The sequence below is a fragment of the Meles meles genome, chromosome 12 (genome assembly GCF_922984935.1).
Source record: "Meles meles chromosome 12, mMelMel3.1 paternal haplotype, whole genome shotgun sequence".
Taxonomy (NCBI): domain Eukaryota; kingdom Metazoa; phylum Chordata; class Mammalia; order Carnivora; family Mustelidae; genus Meles; species Meles meles.
Window position 1 is genome coordinate 14,700,944 of NC_060077.1, and position 20,263 is coordinate 14,721,206.

A 20,263-nucleotide genomic window follows, 5' to 3' on the forward strand; every position below is an offset into this window, starting at 1 on the left:
TGCGTCCTTGAATGTTCTAGTCGGGCACACTGAGCATTTCATAAATGGCTTCAACAGGGTCCTAGGAATGAGACAAAGTGAGATCAGTTTCCCTCTGTAGCCTTTTTCCTGCTCACAGCTTACTTCCCATAGCAGACATGTTAGTGTCCTTGGGCTGTCACAACGAATTACCAGGAACTTGTCCGCTTTAAACAACAGAAATGTACTCTCTCACAGCTCTGGAGGCCAGAAACCTGAAATCAAGATGCTAGCAGAGCTGGGCTCCCTCCAAGGCTCTAGGGAGGAATCCTTTGCTGTCCCAGCTGCTGGCAGGTGTCTCCTTGGCTTGTGGCCGTGTCACACTGAGCCTATCTTCATGTGGCCTTCCCACTTGTCTTCTCCCCCTCTGAGAACACTTGTCATTGTAGGATGATCTTCTCTTGAGATCCTTAAATTAATTACATCAACGAAGACCCCCCCCACCCCTGTAAGAAAGGTTCACGCCTAATGATTGCAGGTGCACATATCTTTTATGCCCATTCAACCCACTACGACGGGCTTATCTAAAAGGATCTGGATTCCCCCCCTTTCTTCCTTCTGAGTTAAAAACCCCTAAAAGGGAAACAAATATTCCTAGTGGCTCCATTAAAAACATGTGTCTGATGCCACTCAAACAAGCGTCTTTTTTTTTTTTTTAAAGATTTAATTACTTATTTGAGAGAGACAGAGAGAGAGCAGCAGGAGGGGCAGCGGGAGAGGGAGAGTTCCCCACATGAGGCCAGATCCCAGGACTCTGAGATTGTGACTTGAGCCGAAATCAAGAGTTAGACACTCAGATGACAGAACCACTCGGTGCCCCAAATGAGCAACTTTTTTTTTTTTTTAAGATTTTATTTATTTGACAGACAGAGATAGAGCAAAAGAGGGAACACAGCAGAGGAGTGGGAGAGGGAGAAACAGGCTTCCCACTGAGCAGGGAGCCTGATGTGGGGCTCGATCCCAGGACCCTGAGATCACGACCTGAGCCGAAGGAAGAGGCTTAACCCACTGAGCCACCAGGCGCCCCCCAAATGAGCAACTTTTAATGAGTGGTTTTAGAATGATCTAGAATGGTTCCTTAATGGACATTTCCCGGCTTGCCAGGGAGCAAGCACAGCAGATGAACCAGGGAGCCCAGGGAGCCCAGTGTGGCTTAGTGTGGATCGGGAGAGAAAGTTTTAGCTCCGGATCAACCACATACTTCTTAAGTCGCAGAGAGCTTGTTTAACCTCCCTGGGCCTTGCTTCATCTGTAAAATTAGGAAGGTTTGATGGGACAGAGCTGCCCAAATCCCAGAAACTCGAACATCCTAAGAAGGCAGAGAGACAACACACGGGACATTTTTCTCTAATTTCCATCAGCCCAGAAAGGCCTTTGCATCGTGTTGGAGCCATTTCCATCACTGGACATTTTGAGATATTTGCTGTGTCTCTCTCTGTCAAATAAGTAAATAAAATCTTAAAAAAAAAGAGTTGGACGCTTAACGATGGAGCCATCAAGATACTTCACACAAAAATTTTAAAATATGTGACCAAAATGGGGCACCTGGGTGGCTCAGTGGGTTAAAACCTCTGCCTTCGGCTCAGGTCATGATCCCAAGGTCCTGGGATCGAGTCCCACATCAGGATCTCTGCTCAGCAGGGAACCTGCTTCCTCCTCTCTCTGCCTGCCTCTCTGCCTACTTGTGATCTCTCTCTCTCTGTCAAATAAATAAATAAAATCTCTTTTTTAAACTTTTTAAAAAAGATTTATTTATTTGACAGATAGAGATCACAAGCAGGCAGAGAGGCAGGCAGAGAGAGAGGAGGGGAAGCAGGCTCCCTGCTGAGTAGAGAGCCCGATGTGGGGCTCGATCCCAGGACCCTGGGATCATGACCTGAGCCAAAGACAGAGGCTTTAACTCACTGAGCCACCCAGGTGCCCCAATAAATAAAATCTTAAAAAAAAAAAAAGAAAAAAGAAATGAAAAAAAAAATGTGACCAAAAAGTTTGGAGACCACTGACCTAAGAACCTGGTTAAGCAGCTGTTGGTCAAACACAACAGTCTGACTAGCAGACAAGTTGTGGGTTGCAGGGTCACAATAAGCTTAACACAGCGACTCTAACATGTTTTTTATGTCCTCAAGACAGCAAACCATATTTGACTTTATATCAAGGTGGGTTTTGATCAGAAATCTATTCCCAAATTTATTAATTTTCAGTTACATTTCCACCATTACTCCTGTTTGTAGGCCAGGAGCCAGCAAACTCCTCTTGCAAAAGGGCAGATAAACTTTTTGGGCTTTGCCATAGTTCGGCCACAGTCTCTTAATGATGCAACTCTGCCATTTAGTGTTAAATACATAAAAGGAATAGCATGACTGAGTACCAATAACACTTTATTTATGATCACTGAAATTTGAATTTCATTGAATTTCATGTAATTTTCACGTTACAAATAATCTTTTTTTTTTTTTTTTTTAAGATTCTATTTATTGGGGCACCTGGGTGGCTCTGTGGGTTAAGCCTCTGCCTTCAGCTCAGGTCATGATCTCAGGGTCCTGGGATCGAGCCCCACATCGGACTCTCTGCTCAGCAGGGAGCCTGCTTCCTCCTCTCTCTCTCTCTGCCTGCCTCTCTGCCTACTTGTGATCTCTATCTGTCAAATAAATAAAATCTTTAAGAAAAAAAAACATTTTATTTATTTGACAGCGAGAGAGAGACAGCGAGAGAGGGAACACAATCAGGGGGAGTGGGAGAGGGAGAAGCAAGCTTCCCACCAAGAAAGGAGACCGATGCAGGGCTTGATCCCAAGATCCTGGGATCAAGACCCAATGTGAAGGCAGATGCCCAACGACTTAACCATGCAGGCACCCCGCTTTCCCCCCCCCCAACCATTTAGGAACCTAAAGAGTTTTCTTAGCTTGCAGGGTCACTCAAAAGCAGGTGATACACTGGTTTTGATCTGCAGACCAGAATTTGCCAATCCCTATTTTAAATCACAGAAATTTGTTTCTTAAGCTCTATTCCCTACGAGTAGGACACCAAAAAAATGGAACATGCTTTCGAGGATATAAGGAGCATATTTTCATATCAATACCTCTGAACAAGGAACACATGCAAAAAATAAGCTGTGGGGACACAAAGCTAAACAAAACCCCAGTATTAATGCAAGAATTGAGAGAAATGTATAATTTATCTTGATCTTGGACTAGAGGGGGAAAGGGGGGGAATTCTAGGAGAGTCTTACTGCCCTAACCAGTGGGCACCTTCGCAAAACACTCAACTTTCTACGAGGGGTTCTTGCTGAATTTCCTAATTTCTACAATTATAATGTATTCTAGTTTGGATTTCTCTAGTAATTAAGGGCTCACACATCAGTCTTTGTTGAAAGCTAATCTTGCCTGGAACCAAAGGTAAGCAGCAGACGCTTGAGCATTTTGTTGTTGTTGTTACTAAAAAAAAAAAAAAAAAAAAAAATTACCCTCTAGAGTTCCCCAAGAAGGAATAGTGGAGAAACCGGCAAGGCTGAGCACCATGAAATGGTGGAAGAGGAACAGGGGACCAAGTGGTAGGAGTGGAAACAGTGTTTGCTCCGTGTTCTCATCTGCTTGTTGACTTCAATCAGGTGCTGGTATTCAAGGGAAACAGAAGAAGTGTTCCAGACCAATGTAGCACTCACCCTCACCCAGCCACGCTACCTTTGCACGCCACTTTGTGGTGATTCTTAAACGGTGATGATTTGGTGATTTGGAGCCAACAGCAAGGCAGTTGCCTCTCCTAACCCAATAATGCACCTGATGCCCAGAGTGGGCAGCGTTCAGAGCGTGAAGCCAACACGCCGAGAGTTGGACTCTAAAAATAAGCATTTTGCACATTTCTTTTAGCCTCCTTTCTCTCCATAAAGGCCTCCACAGATGGCTTCTTTACATCATGCTCTCAAATGACTAGCTGTTAAATATTCATACTTATGGAAATTGTACTGTACATACTCCAAACCCCCAGCCAGTTAAGCATTTGTATTTTCTGTAGCTCAAGGCCCTTGTTCATGGACCCCGTCCTCTGTAAAACACAAACTCTTGCATGCGCGTGCACACACACACATACACACACACACAACCCTGCCGTAGACACTAACCTTTTGCCTCTTTATGACTAATTGGTCAAGGACAGTAGCTCCTAACCAAGGGACCGGCGATTTTGGCACTCAGAGGACGTTTGGCAATGTCTAGAGACATTTTGGGTTGTCACAACCTGGGCTGGGGGGCGGTGCGGTGGTTGGGCGTTGAGGAGCAGTGTCTACTACTGGCATCTAGTGGGTAGAGAGCAGGGATGCCACTAAATATCCTACAATGAACAGAACAGCCTCCGACGAGGAAGGGCCTGGCCCAAATGTCAACAGTGTGGAGGTGCGGAGGACACAGGGTGAGGCTGAAAGCAGACGGGAGTGCAGATAAAACACTGAGGGGGAACACGGTCCAGAGCAAATGGCAGCCAAAAATTTGGGGATGGTGGAGGGGCTCAATGAAGGTCAGGCCTCTTCCTCTCTTATTCAGATGAATACCCTAGCTTATTTAGGTTAAGCATTTAAAATCCTGTTTCCTTTCAGTCTGCAAGCTCAACTTACACATGTATTCTTAAAGATTTTTATTGTTTAAGTAAACTTTCCACCCAACATGGGGCTCAAACCTACCACCCTGAGATCAGGAGTCACACACTCTATTGAAGCCTGCCAGGTGCCCCTCAACTTACAAATATATACTTTAAAAATGTTGTTAAGGGACACCTGAGTGGCTCAGTCAGTTCGGCGTTGCCTTGGGCTCAGGTCGTGATCCCAGGGTCCTGGGATCAAGCCCATTGGACTCCCTGCTCAGCGGGGAGCCTGTTTCTTCCTCTGCTGCTCCCCCTGCTTGTGGCTTTTCTGACAAATAAATAAAATCTTTTAAAAAATATACTATCCAAGGGGCGCCTGGGTGGCTCAGTGGATTAAGCCGCTGCCTTCCGCTCAGGTCATGATCTCAGGGTCCTGGGATCGAACCCTGCATCCGGCCCTCTGCTCAGCAGGAAGCCTGCTTCCCTTCCTCTCTCTTGCTTGCCTCTCTGCCTACTTGTGATCTGTCAAATAAATAAATAAAATCTTAAAAAAAAAAAAATATATATATATATATATATATACTATCCATTTAAAAAATAATAAAAATTGAGGCGCCTGGGTGGCTCAGTTGTTAAGTGTCTGCCTTCAGTTCAGGTCATGATCCCAGGGTCCTAAGATAAAGCCCCGCATCAGGCTCCCGCTCAGCAGGGAACCTGCTTCTCCCTCTGCCACTCCCCCCATTTGCGTTTCCGCTCTTGCTGTCTCTGTCAAATACATAAAATCTTTAAAAAATAAAAATAAATAAAAATTTTGGTTAAAATGTAAAACACACTTGTTCAATTAATACTCAATTATCTCATGTATTTGAGATTAAATTGCCCTAAATATTAACACCATTTACAAATTTGATTGAATTCCCTTAAGAAGTTCTAACTATAGGGCACCTGGGTGGCTCAGTTGGTTGGGCGACTGCCTTCAGCTCCAGTCATGATCCTGGAGTCCTGGGATCAGGTCTTGCACTGGGCCCCCTGCTTGGCAGGGAGTCTGCTTCTCCCTCTGACCCTCCCTCTTCTTGTGCTCTTTCTCTTTCATTCTCTCAAATAAAATCTTTAAAAAAAAATTTCAAGCTATAAATTATGATTCTCTTAAGCATTTGAACCCCCACAAAGAAGCCATATTCCAAACATTAAAAAAAAAAAAAAAGTCAGGGCACCTGGGTGGCTCGGTGGGTTAAAGCCTCTGTCTTCAGCTCAGGTCATGATCCCAGGGTCCTGGGATCGAACCCTGCATCCGGCCCTCTGCTCAGCAGGAAGCCTGCTTCCCTTCCTCTCTCTCTGCTTGCCTCTCTGCCTACCTGTGATCTCTGTCAATTAAATAAAATCTAAAAAAACAACAAACCCAAAGCCAACCTCCTCTCCCTGACCCCCTCCCTCCATCCTTCTCCAGGGCGGCAGTCCTGACTCTTGGCCCAGGCCACCTAGGCTGGACAGAACCCCACCCCGTGCTGGCTCCCAGATCTGTGCTTCTAAGTTAAGAGTGAGGGTACTCAAACCTTACAGGGGAGGTAACTGATCTTCCTGTGGTGTCTTCCGTTCCCTTCATTCCCGGTTCCCTGCTTCCCAAGCAGGGCAAGAAGCTGGCCAGACGTCTTGGCCAATCCTTCTTTCTCTATGAGCCCCAGGTTCAATAGTGGCCTGAGACTGCTCCACTCCCTTCTCCACCCACTCCAGCTTCCTCAATGCCATGGTCAGTCACCTCCTAGGCTCAGGCACAAATAGCATTCTTGGTGTTTTCTTAATCTCATGACCACAAGAATCCTGTTTGCTCGTTTAAGGTCTCGACGTGAGGGTAAGTACCCAGCATGTGACCCAATGCTAGACGCACAGCATTTATGTATAAAATCCTTAATAAATACAGGCACCAATCCCGCAAAAATGAGAAACTAAACGCCTTTCCTAGCTTATGAGCAAAGTGACTTCATCTGAAAACTACAGAAGGACTGAAAGCCACAGAAAGAATATGGAGAGCCCGCCACTGTGACTGGCATACAGTAGGCCCACAATAAGCCCTGACAGTTTTCTACACTGGCTGGTGTTCTCCGAGGCAGAGCTCAAATCTTGCATTCACAGACTGGGCGGCTGCTCAACACCAGGACTGATTTTAAAGGAGACTCGTGTACCCTCAAGTCTTCTAAAAGTCATGGGCGCCCTTCTGTTCTGTGGCATCTTTCAGGAAAGACACTCGTGAGGGGTCTCAGGAGCCGTGGCAGGACCTCTGCCCAGACCTACAGAGCTGTTCCCGCGTATGGCAGGGTGCGCGTCTTCTGCTCTGAAGAGTGCTGGGTTCCATGCCAGCCACACTGTGAGAAGTCTCCTGTAATTCACTCTCAATAAAATGCCAACATTAAGAAAGTCCAAGTCCCCGAAGGAAAGCTCTCTAGCAAGGATAGTGGCATGCGTACAGCTCCAATGGGAGCTCAGAACCCAGGGAAAGAAAACATGAACAGAGAAAAAACATATTAGCCAGTTTAATTTATTTAAGAATCTTACAAAAAAAAAAAAAGAAAAAGAAAACAAAAAACACGACAACAAAAAACTACAGAGTTTTTATGCTTCATGGTTGATCGTTTTTTTTTTTTTACTTGCAAGGGTAAACCTCGCTCAATGCAGCCAACACAAAGTTTATTGCATGAGACCCAATTTTTAAAGTTACATGATCAAAACGGTTGGAACAGTCACTTCTGGACACTCGGTACTGGGTTAACCATGGAAGGCTGGATGGAGCAGTGCAGTATCATCGGAACAGTGCGTACCCTTCACACACTAACGGACATTTGAGACAGAGGAGCGATATAAAAAGGGAGATTAAAAAAAAAGAGGACCAAATGAAAACAACCAAGAGTTTACAGCCACCTTAGTTTCAAATTGTCTTTGGATTCCATCGCACGTTGTCTCAAGATGCACCAAGTCAGATCAGTGAAGGAGGAAGATCTACGCCTACATATAAAAGTACCCTTTGCTCAGCAGAGGTAGAACCTGGCGAAAGTTTTATTGCAGAGACACAGCGTCCCTCTTCCCGCTTCTCATGATCAATGGTAGATACAAGTGGTTATTGAAAAATCGTATCAGTAGTTTGCAGACTCAGTATAAACCACGAACAGGATGGTTCTTTTCTCTAACGGCGGGGAGACTACAATGTGCTCCGTAGGAACAAGCTCTCTGCCCCTAACGCGGAGTCAGGAAGAAGCTCAAAGCTGCTTTATCCTCTTCAGTGCCGCAAGTAACGATCATAGCAAGAAAGGCCCTGGGGTGGGAAGGTGCATGAATGGGGTGTTCTCACGAAGGGGGCTGTGGACTGACCTTCAGACCCTGGGAAGGGGAGGCCTGAACCTCAAGAAGCAAGAAGAACCGACTTGGCCAGGGTGTGTCCCTTGCTGGGCAGGCGCTCTGAGCCGTCCTGCCACTGCGGCGCCGGGGACAGCGGCCACACGTTGCCCGGCTCAGCACTCCTCAGGCACCAGAGACAGGGAGCGGGCAGGCTGGACCCGAGCCGGGATTCTCACCGGAGCACACGTCTAACAGGCCCTAGTTGAGGATATGCTCCGTTCCCAAGGCTTATCTCCATGCAGACAATTTGTAAATTTTCAACAAGTCTAGCAAGTTGGAATAGGTAAGCGAAACATGTACATGAGTTAAAGGCCCAAGAAATGCTCATGGCGATCCCACCTAGTGGTCATGGAGGAAGATTTTCTTCATGGTGCAAAATCTTTAAAGTTTGCCTCCCCGCTGATGATTACCACCGTTTTCATGAGCCACCCCCACGTGGGTCTTCCCCACGGGCAACACTCATCGTCCAGAATGCCTCAATCCAGCTCAGCAACGAGGCTGTGGGCGCCTCATCCAGCCAAGGGCCACTCAAGGGTAGTTCAGTAGTGGTGAGAGCGGCTCAGGGCAGCCCTCTGGCCAGTCCACCCACGGCTAACGGTTCGAGAGGAAATCAGCCCATGAGCTGAAGGCTCCTGGCGCCTCTAGGGCAGTTGTGTCGCTCTCTCTGGGAGGACAACTGCTCCTTAAAGCACATTTTTTATGGAGACCCACAGGTACCAGGCCAGTCTCCCCATCTGCTGTTAAAATCCTTAACAGGTGAGAGCAAAAGCAGATTCCCTGTCTTCCCTGCAAAGTAAATTTTTGATTTATTAATTTGCAGGTTAAACGTACAGGCCTGACTTCTTTAAAAAAAAACAAAAAACTCAAAAACTTTGCAGCCAGCAGCAGGCCATCAACTACTGGTCAGATCTGTAAGATTTTCCTCTCAGCTGAGCCACACAGGTGAAGGCTTTGGTACAGGCCTGAAAAACTGCGAGGGTAGGAGCAAGTTGGGTCACTGAAAAGCTACACTGGATCCCAAATGCACTGAAGAAGTTAGAGGAGCTTGAAGGAAGTCTTGGGAAGAACTTGTTTTTGCGTGAAAACATCAGGCTCACTATAGCTTCCAAAGAGCAACATAAATGAGCGTAACTAGTCATATAATGACAGTATCAGAAATTGCACTCAAGTACATTCCCCCCAATACAATGCATTGCACACAGTAAAAATTTGTAATAAAAATGCAAACACAATCAGGCATGTTGAAAAATATTAACACAAAACAGACATAGGAATTCTATAGTAAAGATGCAAAACTGAATTCTAAAATATATGAACAAATTCAACTAAGAAGTTTTCCATACTTTTATATATATTAAAAAAAAAGTATAAGATGCCCCATATGGGAAGTCAAGAAAAGAATAAATAGGATGGAAGGGAGGAGGGAAAGGGAAAAACAAGTGGATGGGGTCCCAATTTACATGAAATATTTACATTCAGAATTCAAAAGAACTCAACATTTCTATATATACACATTTATGTACATATATATAAGTACAGCATAAAATCAGAAGGTGGGTTTTGAATTTCACCTCAAGTACTCAGAAAAAACTACTAGCTAGCTTGAGTTGCGGGTATCTATGTGCGTTTCCTTCACTTACGCGCCCTTAAAAGACACTGCATTTTGTATTCGAGAACTGACATCCCGTGAGGAGTCTCCACAAACCGTTTCTGCTCGCAGCTAGAGCCACGATGGACTGCCTGCACACTCCCGCAGCACAGGGTGCCCGGCCCCGTGCGCGGGTATGCAATTACACAGGGAGACCCCAGACCCAGGAGGGGTAGTCGCTAAATGCCCATCGTCACAGTGATTTTCTTTGCCACTGGGATGCCTGGACTAACCCAACGTCTGGCTAACTGGATCCCAGCCTGACAGCAACTCTTATTAGCACCGTTCTCAGAAACTACCAAGTATCCCTCAGGTATGTTTTTAAAGTAAGAGATTATAGACACAGACATTCCTCTTCGTATCTTATCAAGAAAAGGACCAAAAGGAAAAGTACTCTTCCTCTGCTCCTACTTTCATAAACTGAGATGCACCAATCATTTGTAATCTACTACTGCTTTCTGCCTTCTTGCTAAACTGGGAAGGAGAGGGGGTTCGGGAAAAGGTTCCCACTACACAAATGTAAATGCTGTCCTGGTGCTCTTTCAGGTCAAGTCTGTTACGAGTTCTAACAGCATCGCACGGAGGCCAGCAAATGAATGCCCTAGGGGCTGCAGACATGGGACTGGGCCTCTAAGATGTTTCAGTCCCCTGGAGCTTGGTAATCTAGAACTTTATCTCTACAGATGAAGCACACTAAAGTGAAAAGGGCTCGGGCTGCAGCTCAAACCGTTTTTCTGAAGTGTGAACTCACTGGGCTGGAATAAATATATGTACATGAACAGACACGAGCCCTCTGCTCTGGATGCAAGTTCTTGCTGCCTTCTATGCGGACGTAAAGAAAAGATACTGAAGAGTCTATCTGCAACACAGCAGCAAAAAGGGGAAAACGCTTCAGATATTTACTTTCTGATCAAGCTGCGTTTAAAGAAATACTTCGTTAATACTTGGAGGACTTCACATTATCGATGCTGATCTGGATAATCTCACCAAACCGCAGCTGGAGGCCTTGCGGTGTGGAGATCGCTAAACTCGGGGAACACCAATTCCCCGAGATACCATCTGAGAAGCTCTGGACTCAGGAAGTGGTTTTCAGCACAATCGACACTGTAAACTCTGAAAACACAAACATGATTTAGAGTCAAATCTTGGTGCTCAGAGCCATAGTGCTAAAACGGGAGGAAAGGCATTTCGGGGGCCAAATGGGTTTGTGTTGGGTTCAACAAGGCCCTGGGATCAGATGTGGCATTCAGATCCTGAAATACATGGGCCTGTTTTACAGAAGTTCGCTGTTGTTAAGACTTCATTTTTTGACAGAGGAGGGCCTTGAATGCTGGGTAGCCCCACGCTGACCAACCTGAACTTGCTGACTGAGGTAAGGGCACAGTGTAAAGGTCCTGTGTTCAACCTCCAGAGAAGGGGATGAGCAGCAGACTCTTGGTGCTTAGCACACCCCATGCCACGATGGGTATGACGGACAGGGGCATGTGGCACCTCGGGTCTCCCTCCATTTACACTGGTCGCCTTTTTGAGGTCTCCTTGGAGACTTTTCAGAGGCCTTATTTCTGGACCTTATTTTTTAAGAGCAAAACAAAGCTGTTCCTCAAAGAACAGAACATACCTATGCATCAAGATAGCTGTTCAAAGGGCAAACATTACATCAGGAATTGTGGGGGTCAACTAACCATGTGAAACAGAATCCTCGTACTGATGCTTGGAAATAAGCACACCCTGCAAGAAAGATAACCCCACACACGAAAGAGGGAAGCTGGACCGAGAGACTATCAGAAATTGGTCTTCTCTAACCATGCCTTTCTGTCTCACTGAGGGGAGCAGGTCTGTTAGGGTTCCCATCCCCAACTCTCTTTCACTTCAGCGTGTTGATGGACGCTGAGCAGGCTCCCGGTTTCAACAGAGAGGAACTAACTGAGAAGCTTTGCTGCAGGTGGGACGATCTGCCCTAACAAGGAACACGGGTCGATCTTCAGATGGATCGCTGCCTGAGATAGAGAGCCAAGACTGAGGAGAAAAGTTGCATCCACTTGGCAAAACGTGCCAAAGAACAGAAATTACTGTCAATGTGTTCTTCTAGGTATTAAGAGTAAATAAATCCAAAGGAAACTTAGAGTAAACTTGACATAAGCGAACAGGGGCTTAAAGGAACACAGGAAGAGGAAAGCCCTAGCTTGCCTTCACTGAACATACAACCCACCTGATTCGGCTAGAAGTTTAAAAAGTAACAAAAGAGAACAATTCAATTTGAGCAACATTCAAAAGAACAATCACTTCACCCCTTCCTCGACACCATCTCCGTTTTGAGGGTGAGCCCGACAGAAGTCCAAACAGAAGGCTCTCTGAGCGCCGAGCAACACACGAGTTCTGCGGAGTCCCCGTCACAGACTGCTTCTGAAGGTGGTGAGGGCCTAAACACGAGTCCACTTCCGGTTAGTATAATAACTTTTTATTTGACATCTACAAGATTGTGGTACCTTGTAGCTTTTCACCAGGTTTATACAATCTCAATTTTTCAATAGTGCAACCTGTGCAAGCAAAAAAAAAGGGGGGGGGAACAAAAGGAAACAAAAAAACCAATTGTCCCCTCACTTGTTTTTATAAACATCTATTATAGGCGAAACAAAACTCACCCATATTGTAGATAAGTATCTATTCACATTTGTACATCACCATTTTTAACAGCTTGAGATAAACTCTACAATGTCTTACAACACATTAAACAATATTCACGTTACTGGGTAACAACAATAACAACAAGAAATAAACATACAGCAGAAGCCTCAAGTGTCTCCTCATTGTCTAGTTTACAGCTCAAGTACGGTTTCCTTTTTTATGAGTGACAAATTAAGATAATGAAGTAAAAAAAAGATTGTTTGCAAGATGGAAGCCAATTTGTATTTCTTTCTAAAACTATCTTTAAGTTAAGGAAAATGTAATTTTAAGAAAAGCAGGCTTGTAGCCATTTTTGCAGCACACATTAGGAATACTATTAATACATTAAAATTAACTTTTTAAGAGTTTTACCACAAAAAAATGTTATGTACTCATTACCTTGACCAGAAACCCGGGGCAGGAAGAATGGGGATGGGGATGAGATTGCAGGGTGAGAAGCAATACCCAGGTATAAACACTATAAAAATGCAATAACCAATGCTGTACATCTACAAATGTTTCTCCCCATTACTTGACTTGTTTTAGTCTTGTTTACGCATGCTTTCAAAGACATGCACTGTCAGAACAAAAACTAGAAAAGAACCTGAATGCATGATATGCAACCTTTCATTTCATGCTTTAATAAACCTATTGTTTAATAAGTTGGAAAAAGAAACCAATATATATTTTCTATATTTATAGATTCAAAACACATGCATCCGGGGAGAACTCCCACAGCAGCTGCATGGATGTACTGCGTTAACCCTGAGCACTGTGTAACATAAAAGTAAAGCCAGTTTGGGAAGTTCCAAGCATTTTTAAACCAATTGTGGTTTGTAGCCTTTAACAAACTCACAAACAAACAGACACACACGCACGCGCACATATCCCTCTGCTCACCCAAAGTAAAAGCATATGGGAAGTACCATGGGAAAAGCAAAGGAAAGACATATGTACCCCCATCGGCACTGCGGATTTTCAGTTTTGCTATCTATTCCAGGTTTGTCCTTACTCCCAAAAAAATTAACTAGAGAGAGCACAACTGAAAAAAAAATTATAATTCTTTGGAAACTGTCCCTGATTTTTATGCAAATGATATGCTTCAACAGCATTTCAGATACATCCATGTCGAAACCTGTCTGTTCTTACGCGTTGCTCAAGTTGGCGATGCTCTGCGGGTGGCGCTGCTGCCAGAGCTGCTTCTGCTGGACCGCAAGCTGTTGAGACTGGTCTGAAGTTGACAGGAGATTTACAAGTGGAGACACACAATTTGCAGGAATGATCAAACCTGCAATTAGAAACAAGAATTTTGGGAGGGTGCATCCAAGACAGCCGTATATTCCAGCTTCACAGCACATTCCAAGTGAAGCACACTATTAAGTGTAAAAAGGCGACGCCACACAAAAGAAATAAATACCTACTAACTGAAATGGCCCCTTCAGAAGTAACCTAATTCCTGGGCAGCGTCACCCACAAATACCTAAGCATCTGCATGTCTACAGCAACACCAACCTGGTGGTGGAACAGAAAGGTCAAGTACAGTATTTCCTGATCTATCTTTGCAGCTCCACAATGCACATCAACACGACCTTCTCTGGCAAGTGCTAATGTAGCAGAAAGAGCACAGGACAGTGGTTGCAAATTCAAAGGCTGACTGAAGCAGGTTAACTGCCAAGCGGTCACAGTACAGATGTTAGCAAATGGGGGAAAGTAGATGCCCTGGCAAAGGAACTTGAACTCCTCTCATCTGGGAACAGGGGCTCGATGTGTCACAGAAGCTGGTGTGTGTACACAGCTGTGTGTGTGCACACATGCACCTTTTGAGAAAATGAAAAGACAGGCTTCTGACCTTTAAATGTTGGCAACTAATTCAAATGCAAACTTGCAACAACTGAAAATATCTGAGGGTCAAAAAAAATGTTCATGGACTATCTCTGGCCCATAGACTGCCAATCTGCAACCCAAGATAAAAAAGGAAGGCTGTGGCAAATGAAACAAACATGGAGGGACAAGGAAAGCTCCCTGCAAAGCCTGTGAGTGAGCGGTAGGTGCAGCTGGCCTGCTCTGCCCATGCTCTCCGCACAGCTCCAGGCCGGCCTCTGTGCACAGCAACATTCATTTCAGTCTCGATGTGGACTCAGTGAACATCAAAAAGCAGACTTCCAGGACTCCTTGGCAAGAGGCAGGCTTAGTCTTTACATAAGAAAGCCTGCGCAGACGGCAACAATGAGGAAGGGGAGCAGGAACAGCTGAGAGCAGCGTAAGGTAAATGACCATATCATAATTTTAGCCAGAATCAACAACGTCCATTCGTAGGCTTAACTTCTGTTCAGCCTTTTAGGAACATATAAATCAAGCTCTATTCCACTACTAGAATAGATATTGAGATTTTTTAAATGTAAGAAGCAAATTTTTTTTTAAAAGGCTTTGATTTTTTCTAGTAACTCAACCCCCCAAAATTAGACTCACCTACAATACGTTGTCCATCCTCTGTTCTTAGCCGAACTATCTGCATCTTCACATTTGTGCCACTGACAGACGCTAGAACACCCTCAACTTTTGTCCAGACACTCAGAACGGAGCCACATAATACATAATACGTGCGGCAGCGAAGACCTATTTCACAAACTAATCCCAAGCTGGCTTTTTTGCAGTTGCCACGCCTAGGATAGATAGGGGGGGAAGAAATATATGTATACATATACGCGTACGCACACACGTCTCACAAAGTCTACCTAGGTTTCAATTGGACAATGTCCTGGCACGATTTGCCCTTCTTTACTGACAGTTTCTTAGATTACATCCTTTAACACACTGGATCATCCTTTCCAATTTAAGGTATTACTGCCAAATTTTTAAGTTTCTAAGATTTTAGAAAATAAAATTTCTGGGGCCTGACCCCCTATAAAAGGGTTAACTTACTGGTTTCAATATCCATTTAAAAGGTCTGTCATTTTAACATCCATCAGTTTACGATATTAATGTTAGCTTATCAAATAATTCTGTGTTGCCTCTAAAAATTATTAAACCAATATATTCTAAATCTTGAACTGGGAAAGGCCTCAGGAAACCAAAATAATGAAATTTTTTAAATACTGTGAAAAAGGAAGACATGGTTTATGGTTAAAATTATTTAGACAATTCATCAATAAAATCATCTTTCAAATAATAATTCAAGAAAACACACAGTATTGGGCACCTTTCTTGCTAATACTCAAAGCAAATGTTTTAGAGAGAACTTCTGTAAGTTAACTTTAAAAATATTTTATCTTGAAAACTTTTTCTAATTTCCAAAAGCATTAATTTGCTCTCAAAATGAAAACAAAACCCTGCTCCTATCAAATTTACCTACCTACATGTGTCTAAAAAACACCTAGCTAAAATTCATCTACATCCTATATTCCTTTTCATAAAGTGGGCTGGACACCCTACTGACTGTTAAATGGGTAAGAAAACAGTGAGACCTATGATCTGCAGTGTATTAAAATATCCCATACAAGGCTCTGTAATGAACATTGTAAGAGGTATTTATTACATTGTGACTTGAAAGAACAGCCCTCGAGCCAACCTAGTAGCGCAGCAGGATCAGTTCCCAGTCTCAACTACACATTTTCTGGTGCTGTCAGCAACTCTTAGTTTCCTACAAGTTCCCTAGCCTTAAGCCTTAAAAATGAAACTGGTCTGGGACACCAGTAAAGCTTTTTTAAAAAAAGAAAGGAGAAAAAAAAAATAAAGGAAGGGAAGGAAGAAGAGCAGGAGGGAGAAAAAGTAAGTCTCAGCAAGAATGACAGTCAAGTCCGTATGGCCTGATGACACTTGGTCAGAAGTTAAAAGCGTCAGTGAAGAGCAGAGGGGACACCCAGTATGCGCGGTTCACAGACAGACAAGTATCTCTGATAGAAGGAATGACACCTAACATTAATCTCTTTGTGGACTTAGACAGACAGCTAGAGAGTGAAGGTGTTTTTAAATTAAATCTTGATTACATTTTGGATAATATGGTGAGAAACATGAAAATACTAACCAATAGGCATGAGTACAAGTATCTGCAGATGAATTATACTGATCTAACCAGTGGATCAGGGCATCATCTGAGACTACCTGTGAAAATAAGACGAAAATTCCATTGAAACAGTATTGTTTTAAACAACCTGGTCGCCTTCTTATGGTCTCTTAAGCCAACTTACACACATCTCGGCATGGACAATCTGGCCCTTGCTACTGGCTGCATTTGCGTGCCACTCATGAAGTCCTGCCATTAGGGACTTCCTACGTAATAAATGTTTCAAACAGCTGGTTTAATCACAATTGTTTACAACTGAAACTGGCCAGGAAAAACAGTAATATAAGGTAATACTAAAAATTAACAGTAATGTTAGGAAAAAACGTTGTCATTCAGTTTTTCTACAAATCACTGCAAAATATAAATATGGCGGTTCTAATTTCTGTAATTAGCCCTGATAGTTTCCTTTTTTGACAACACAAGCTGTTTCAAATAATCATTTTACAATTTTCTTAATGGTTGATAACATTAAGACTGGGATGTTAATGTAGCAACACCTGACAACATGTTTTCTGAAAACAATTTTCCAATAATCAAATAGGAAAAATTGTCAAAATCACCTTAAATATAGACATAGAGCTCTCCTAAACAGTTTCAACACGTTATAAAACAAGTACTCATAATATAAGGTGTACAAATGAAAAAATACCTTCTTATATTTCTTTTTTAGGTCAGCGTAAATTTCTAATTTGAGCTGTTTCCCAGTATTTGGTCTATAAACTAAGAAAAGCTTCTTTTTAGGGTTCACTTCTTTAACTAAGATGGCAGTTTTCTTGTTGTTCCTTATCTATAAAAAAAAGTGAGAAAGTGTAAGGATTCGTGCTGCACGCTTGAAGAGAAGCTTGTCTGCAAATCAACCCTCTGAAAGACTAATGCTGAGTAAGCACACGGACCGGTAACTGTGGACAAGGATGGCAGCTGCTCATCTACCTGAGTTTCACGAGGCCCCACCCAAATAAACGTTCCTGGGTCCTAAATGTGGGGTATGCTGAACACATACGCTGAGGGTCAAGATACTCCTTACAAGATTGTTTTGAATAAAGCTTTAAGCACTAGGTCCAGTGGAGATAACTGTGCTTGTTCTAGTCCATGTTCTTGCCTCAGACATCCATGAGGGAGGAGTCTAGGTCGTGGGGCAGGGTCTTTGGAGGAAAATCCTTTTACCTCTAACTCTATGCTTAAAATTTTTCATAATAAAACACTGTTAAAAAAATGTTTCTCTCAGGATGCCTGGGTGGCTCAGTCGGTTAAGCATCTGCCTTCAGCTCAGGTTGGGATTCTAGGGTCCTGGGATCAAGTCCCACATCAGGCTCCCTGCTAGGTGGGGAGCCTGCCTCTCCCTCTACCTGCCACTTTCTCTGCTTGTGCCCTTTCTCACTTTGACAAATAAATAAATATCTTAAAAAAAAAAAAAATGTTCCTCTCCTTGAAGTTATAATGAAACATAAACTCCAAGATGATTTTGATCACCCATGGTTCCCTGCACTCATCTACTAACCCATCACGGCTGTTTCTCCCCATCGCTGCCATTAAGAGTGAAGTGAGATGTCACATGATTTGTAAACAGTAAAGCTATGACAGGAAAAAGCCAAAATGTTGAGCAAATAATACATAAATATGTATGTAGAAGTGGAAGAAATGGATGCATCAGACAAATGATGGAACTTACATATACTTTTAATTTTTTAAGAGTTGAACTTAAGGCAGAAATGCTAAGAGGAAGGAGTTATTAAAAGGCCCATTAAATTAAAGGTAAATTAACATTACAAAATCCGTATCTCCTCTAAGAATGGCGAACAATTTCCAAGCAATAATCTCTGGAGCAAAACTGAAGGAAAAAGAAAAGTTTTAAAATAAAGGTAGTTTGCCAGGTCTTCTACAAAACAAATTGCTCATTTATTTATTTGTTTGACACAGAGAGAGAGATCACAAGTAGGCAGAGAGGCAGGCAGAGAGAGAGGAGGAAGCAGGCTCCCCGCTGAGCGGAGAGCTCGACCTGGGGCTCTATCCCAGGACCCTGAGAGCATGACCTGGGCCAAAGGCAGAGGCTTAACCCACTGAGCCACCCTGGCGTCCCGCATGTCTGCTTACTTTTAGGGAGTTTCAAACACCTGCACCTTCCTAGATCAATGCCCCTTCTAAGGCTGCCTCTCTCACATCCAATCACCTGCTGCCATATGGGAAGTAACAAAGGACCAGTATCACCACACCCTTCCACTCAAAGGAAGATGTGGATCAGCACTACCTCAAAATCTACCAGTGTGTAAATTCTGGCAACAGTTTGGAATGAAAAGCCAAAAACCAAGACCCTAATCTGCACCTATCAAAACCCCACCTAAGGGAGAAATCTGAATAAAATGCGGTGAATTATGTAATAGTGATATGATGCTGGTTTTGGTATCATATTACAGTCCTGTAAAATGTTACCATTGGTGAAACTGGTGTACAAGAAGTTCTCTGTATCACTTCTCATAACCTCATGTGAATCTACAAATATCTCAGTAAGATTTTTTTTATTTTTTTTTTAATTTTTAAGATTTTATTTATTTGACAGAGAGAGATCACAAGTAGGCAGAGACGCAGGCAGAGAGAGTGAGAGGGAAGCAGGCTCCCTGCCGAGCAGAGAGCCTGATGCGGGACTCGACCCCAGTACCCTGAGATCATGACCTGAGCCGAAGGCAGCGGCTTAAACCACTGAGCCACCCAGGCGCCCCGATTTTTTTTTTTAAAGATCTTATTTACTTATTTGAGAGAGAGAGTGCATGCACACAAGCGCACAGGAGGTGAGAGAGGGAGAGAATCTCAACCAGACTCTGCACTGAGCACAAAGCCCGATGGGACTCCATCTCATGACCCTGTGATCATCACCTGAGCTGAAATCAAGAGTGAGACACTCAACCTACAGAGCCACCCAGGTGCCCTCAGTAAGATTTTCAAAAACCACTTAATTAGGAGCCAGTTTCAGTTTGACAGCTTTGCTCTTGGATCAGTTACCAGTAAAATCAGGTCTGTGACCAGACTGGGCCTGAGGCTAATAAGCTTAAAACAGTGGAAGGAAGGGAGGAACCAAGGAAGGGTGGGGAAAAGGAAGAAAAAAAAAAAAAAACAATAAAAAAGAATAGTCAGTAGAAACTACACATAGCCTACAAAACCTAAAGTATTTACTATCTGACCCTAAAGAAGTTTGGGGACACCTGCTCTAGATAGCTTAACTATGGTCTTGCACTGACTCTGGCATGACCATATGTAGTCTCTTTCATGGAGTTCCATCTAGAACCTGGTCCTCATTTACAGTTGGCCTCTCCAAAAATTCGGCAAATAAAAAACAAAATATGGTACATACATACAATGGAACATTATTTAGTCACAAAAATGAAGCACTGGGACACCTGGGCGGCTTAGCCAGTTAAGTGTCTGCCTTCAGCTCAAGTCATGATCCCAGGGTCCTAGGATCTGGCCCCGTATCAGGCTACCCGCTCAGCATGGAATCTGCTTGAGATTCTCTCTCTCTCCACCTGTTCGGGCGCAGGGAGGCAGGCACACGCATGCGTGCTCTGTGCCTCTCTCAGATAAAGCTAAAAACAAACCACCTCAGGAAGTAACACTCCCAATAAGCCCTTCTTGAGGATGCTACTACAGGACAGTCTTCATATAAAATGATCAGAGAAGCAACCTAAGGACTAGTGAGAGGTGAGCATTAAATTTAATTACCTTTAGAGTTAAGAGAAAGTATTAAAAGAAAAGCATACTACAGAAGTGCCATACGCTGACAATGCAGAAATAGCACAACTATGTTTTGGTTTTTTGTTTTGTTTTGTTTTGTTTTAAGATTTTATCTATTTATTTGACAGAGAGAGATCACAAGTAGACAGAGAGGCAGGCAGAGAGAGGAAAGCAGTCTCGCTGCTGAG

General features: G+C 43.5%; 1 protein-coding gene across 2 annotated transcripts in view; it reads right to left on the reverse strand.

Moving 5' to 3' along the window:
• Nucleotides 1-12,061: 12,061 nt before the first annotated feature.
• SBNO1 (strawberry notch homolog 1) overlaps nucleotides 12,062-20,263 on the reverse strand; it is a 53,838-nt gene continuing 45,636 nt past the window's right edge. For both annotated transcript variants that reach the window (XM_046024614.1, XM_046024613.1), the window contains exons 29-32: nucleotides 17,002-17,139; nucleotides 16,314-16,390; nucleotides 14,759-14,952; nucleotides 12,062-13,577 (exon numbers count right to left, since the gene is read on the reverse strand). In XM_046024614.1, the coding sequence (XP_045880570.1) occupies nucleotides 13,435-13,577; nucleotides 14,759-14,952; nucleotides 16,314-16,390; nucleotides 17,002-17,139 (552 nt within the window). In that variant the 3' untranslated portion in view covers nucleotides 12,062-13,434. The remainder of the gene's footprint in view (nucleotides 13,578-14,758; nucleotides 14,953-16,313; nucleotides 16,391-17,001; nucleotides 17,140-20,263) is intronic.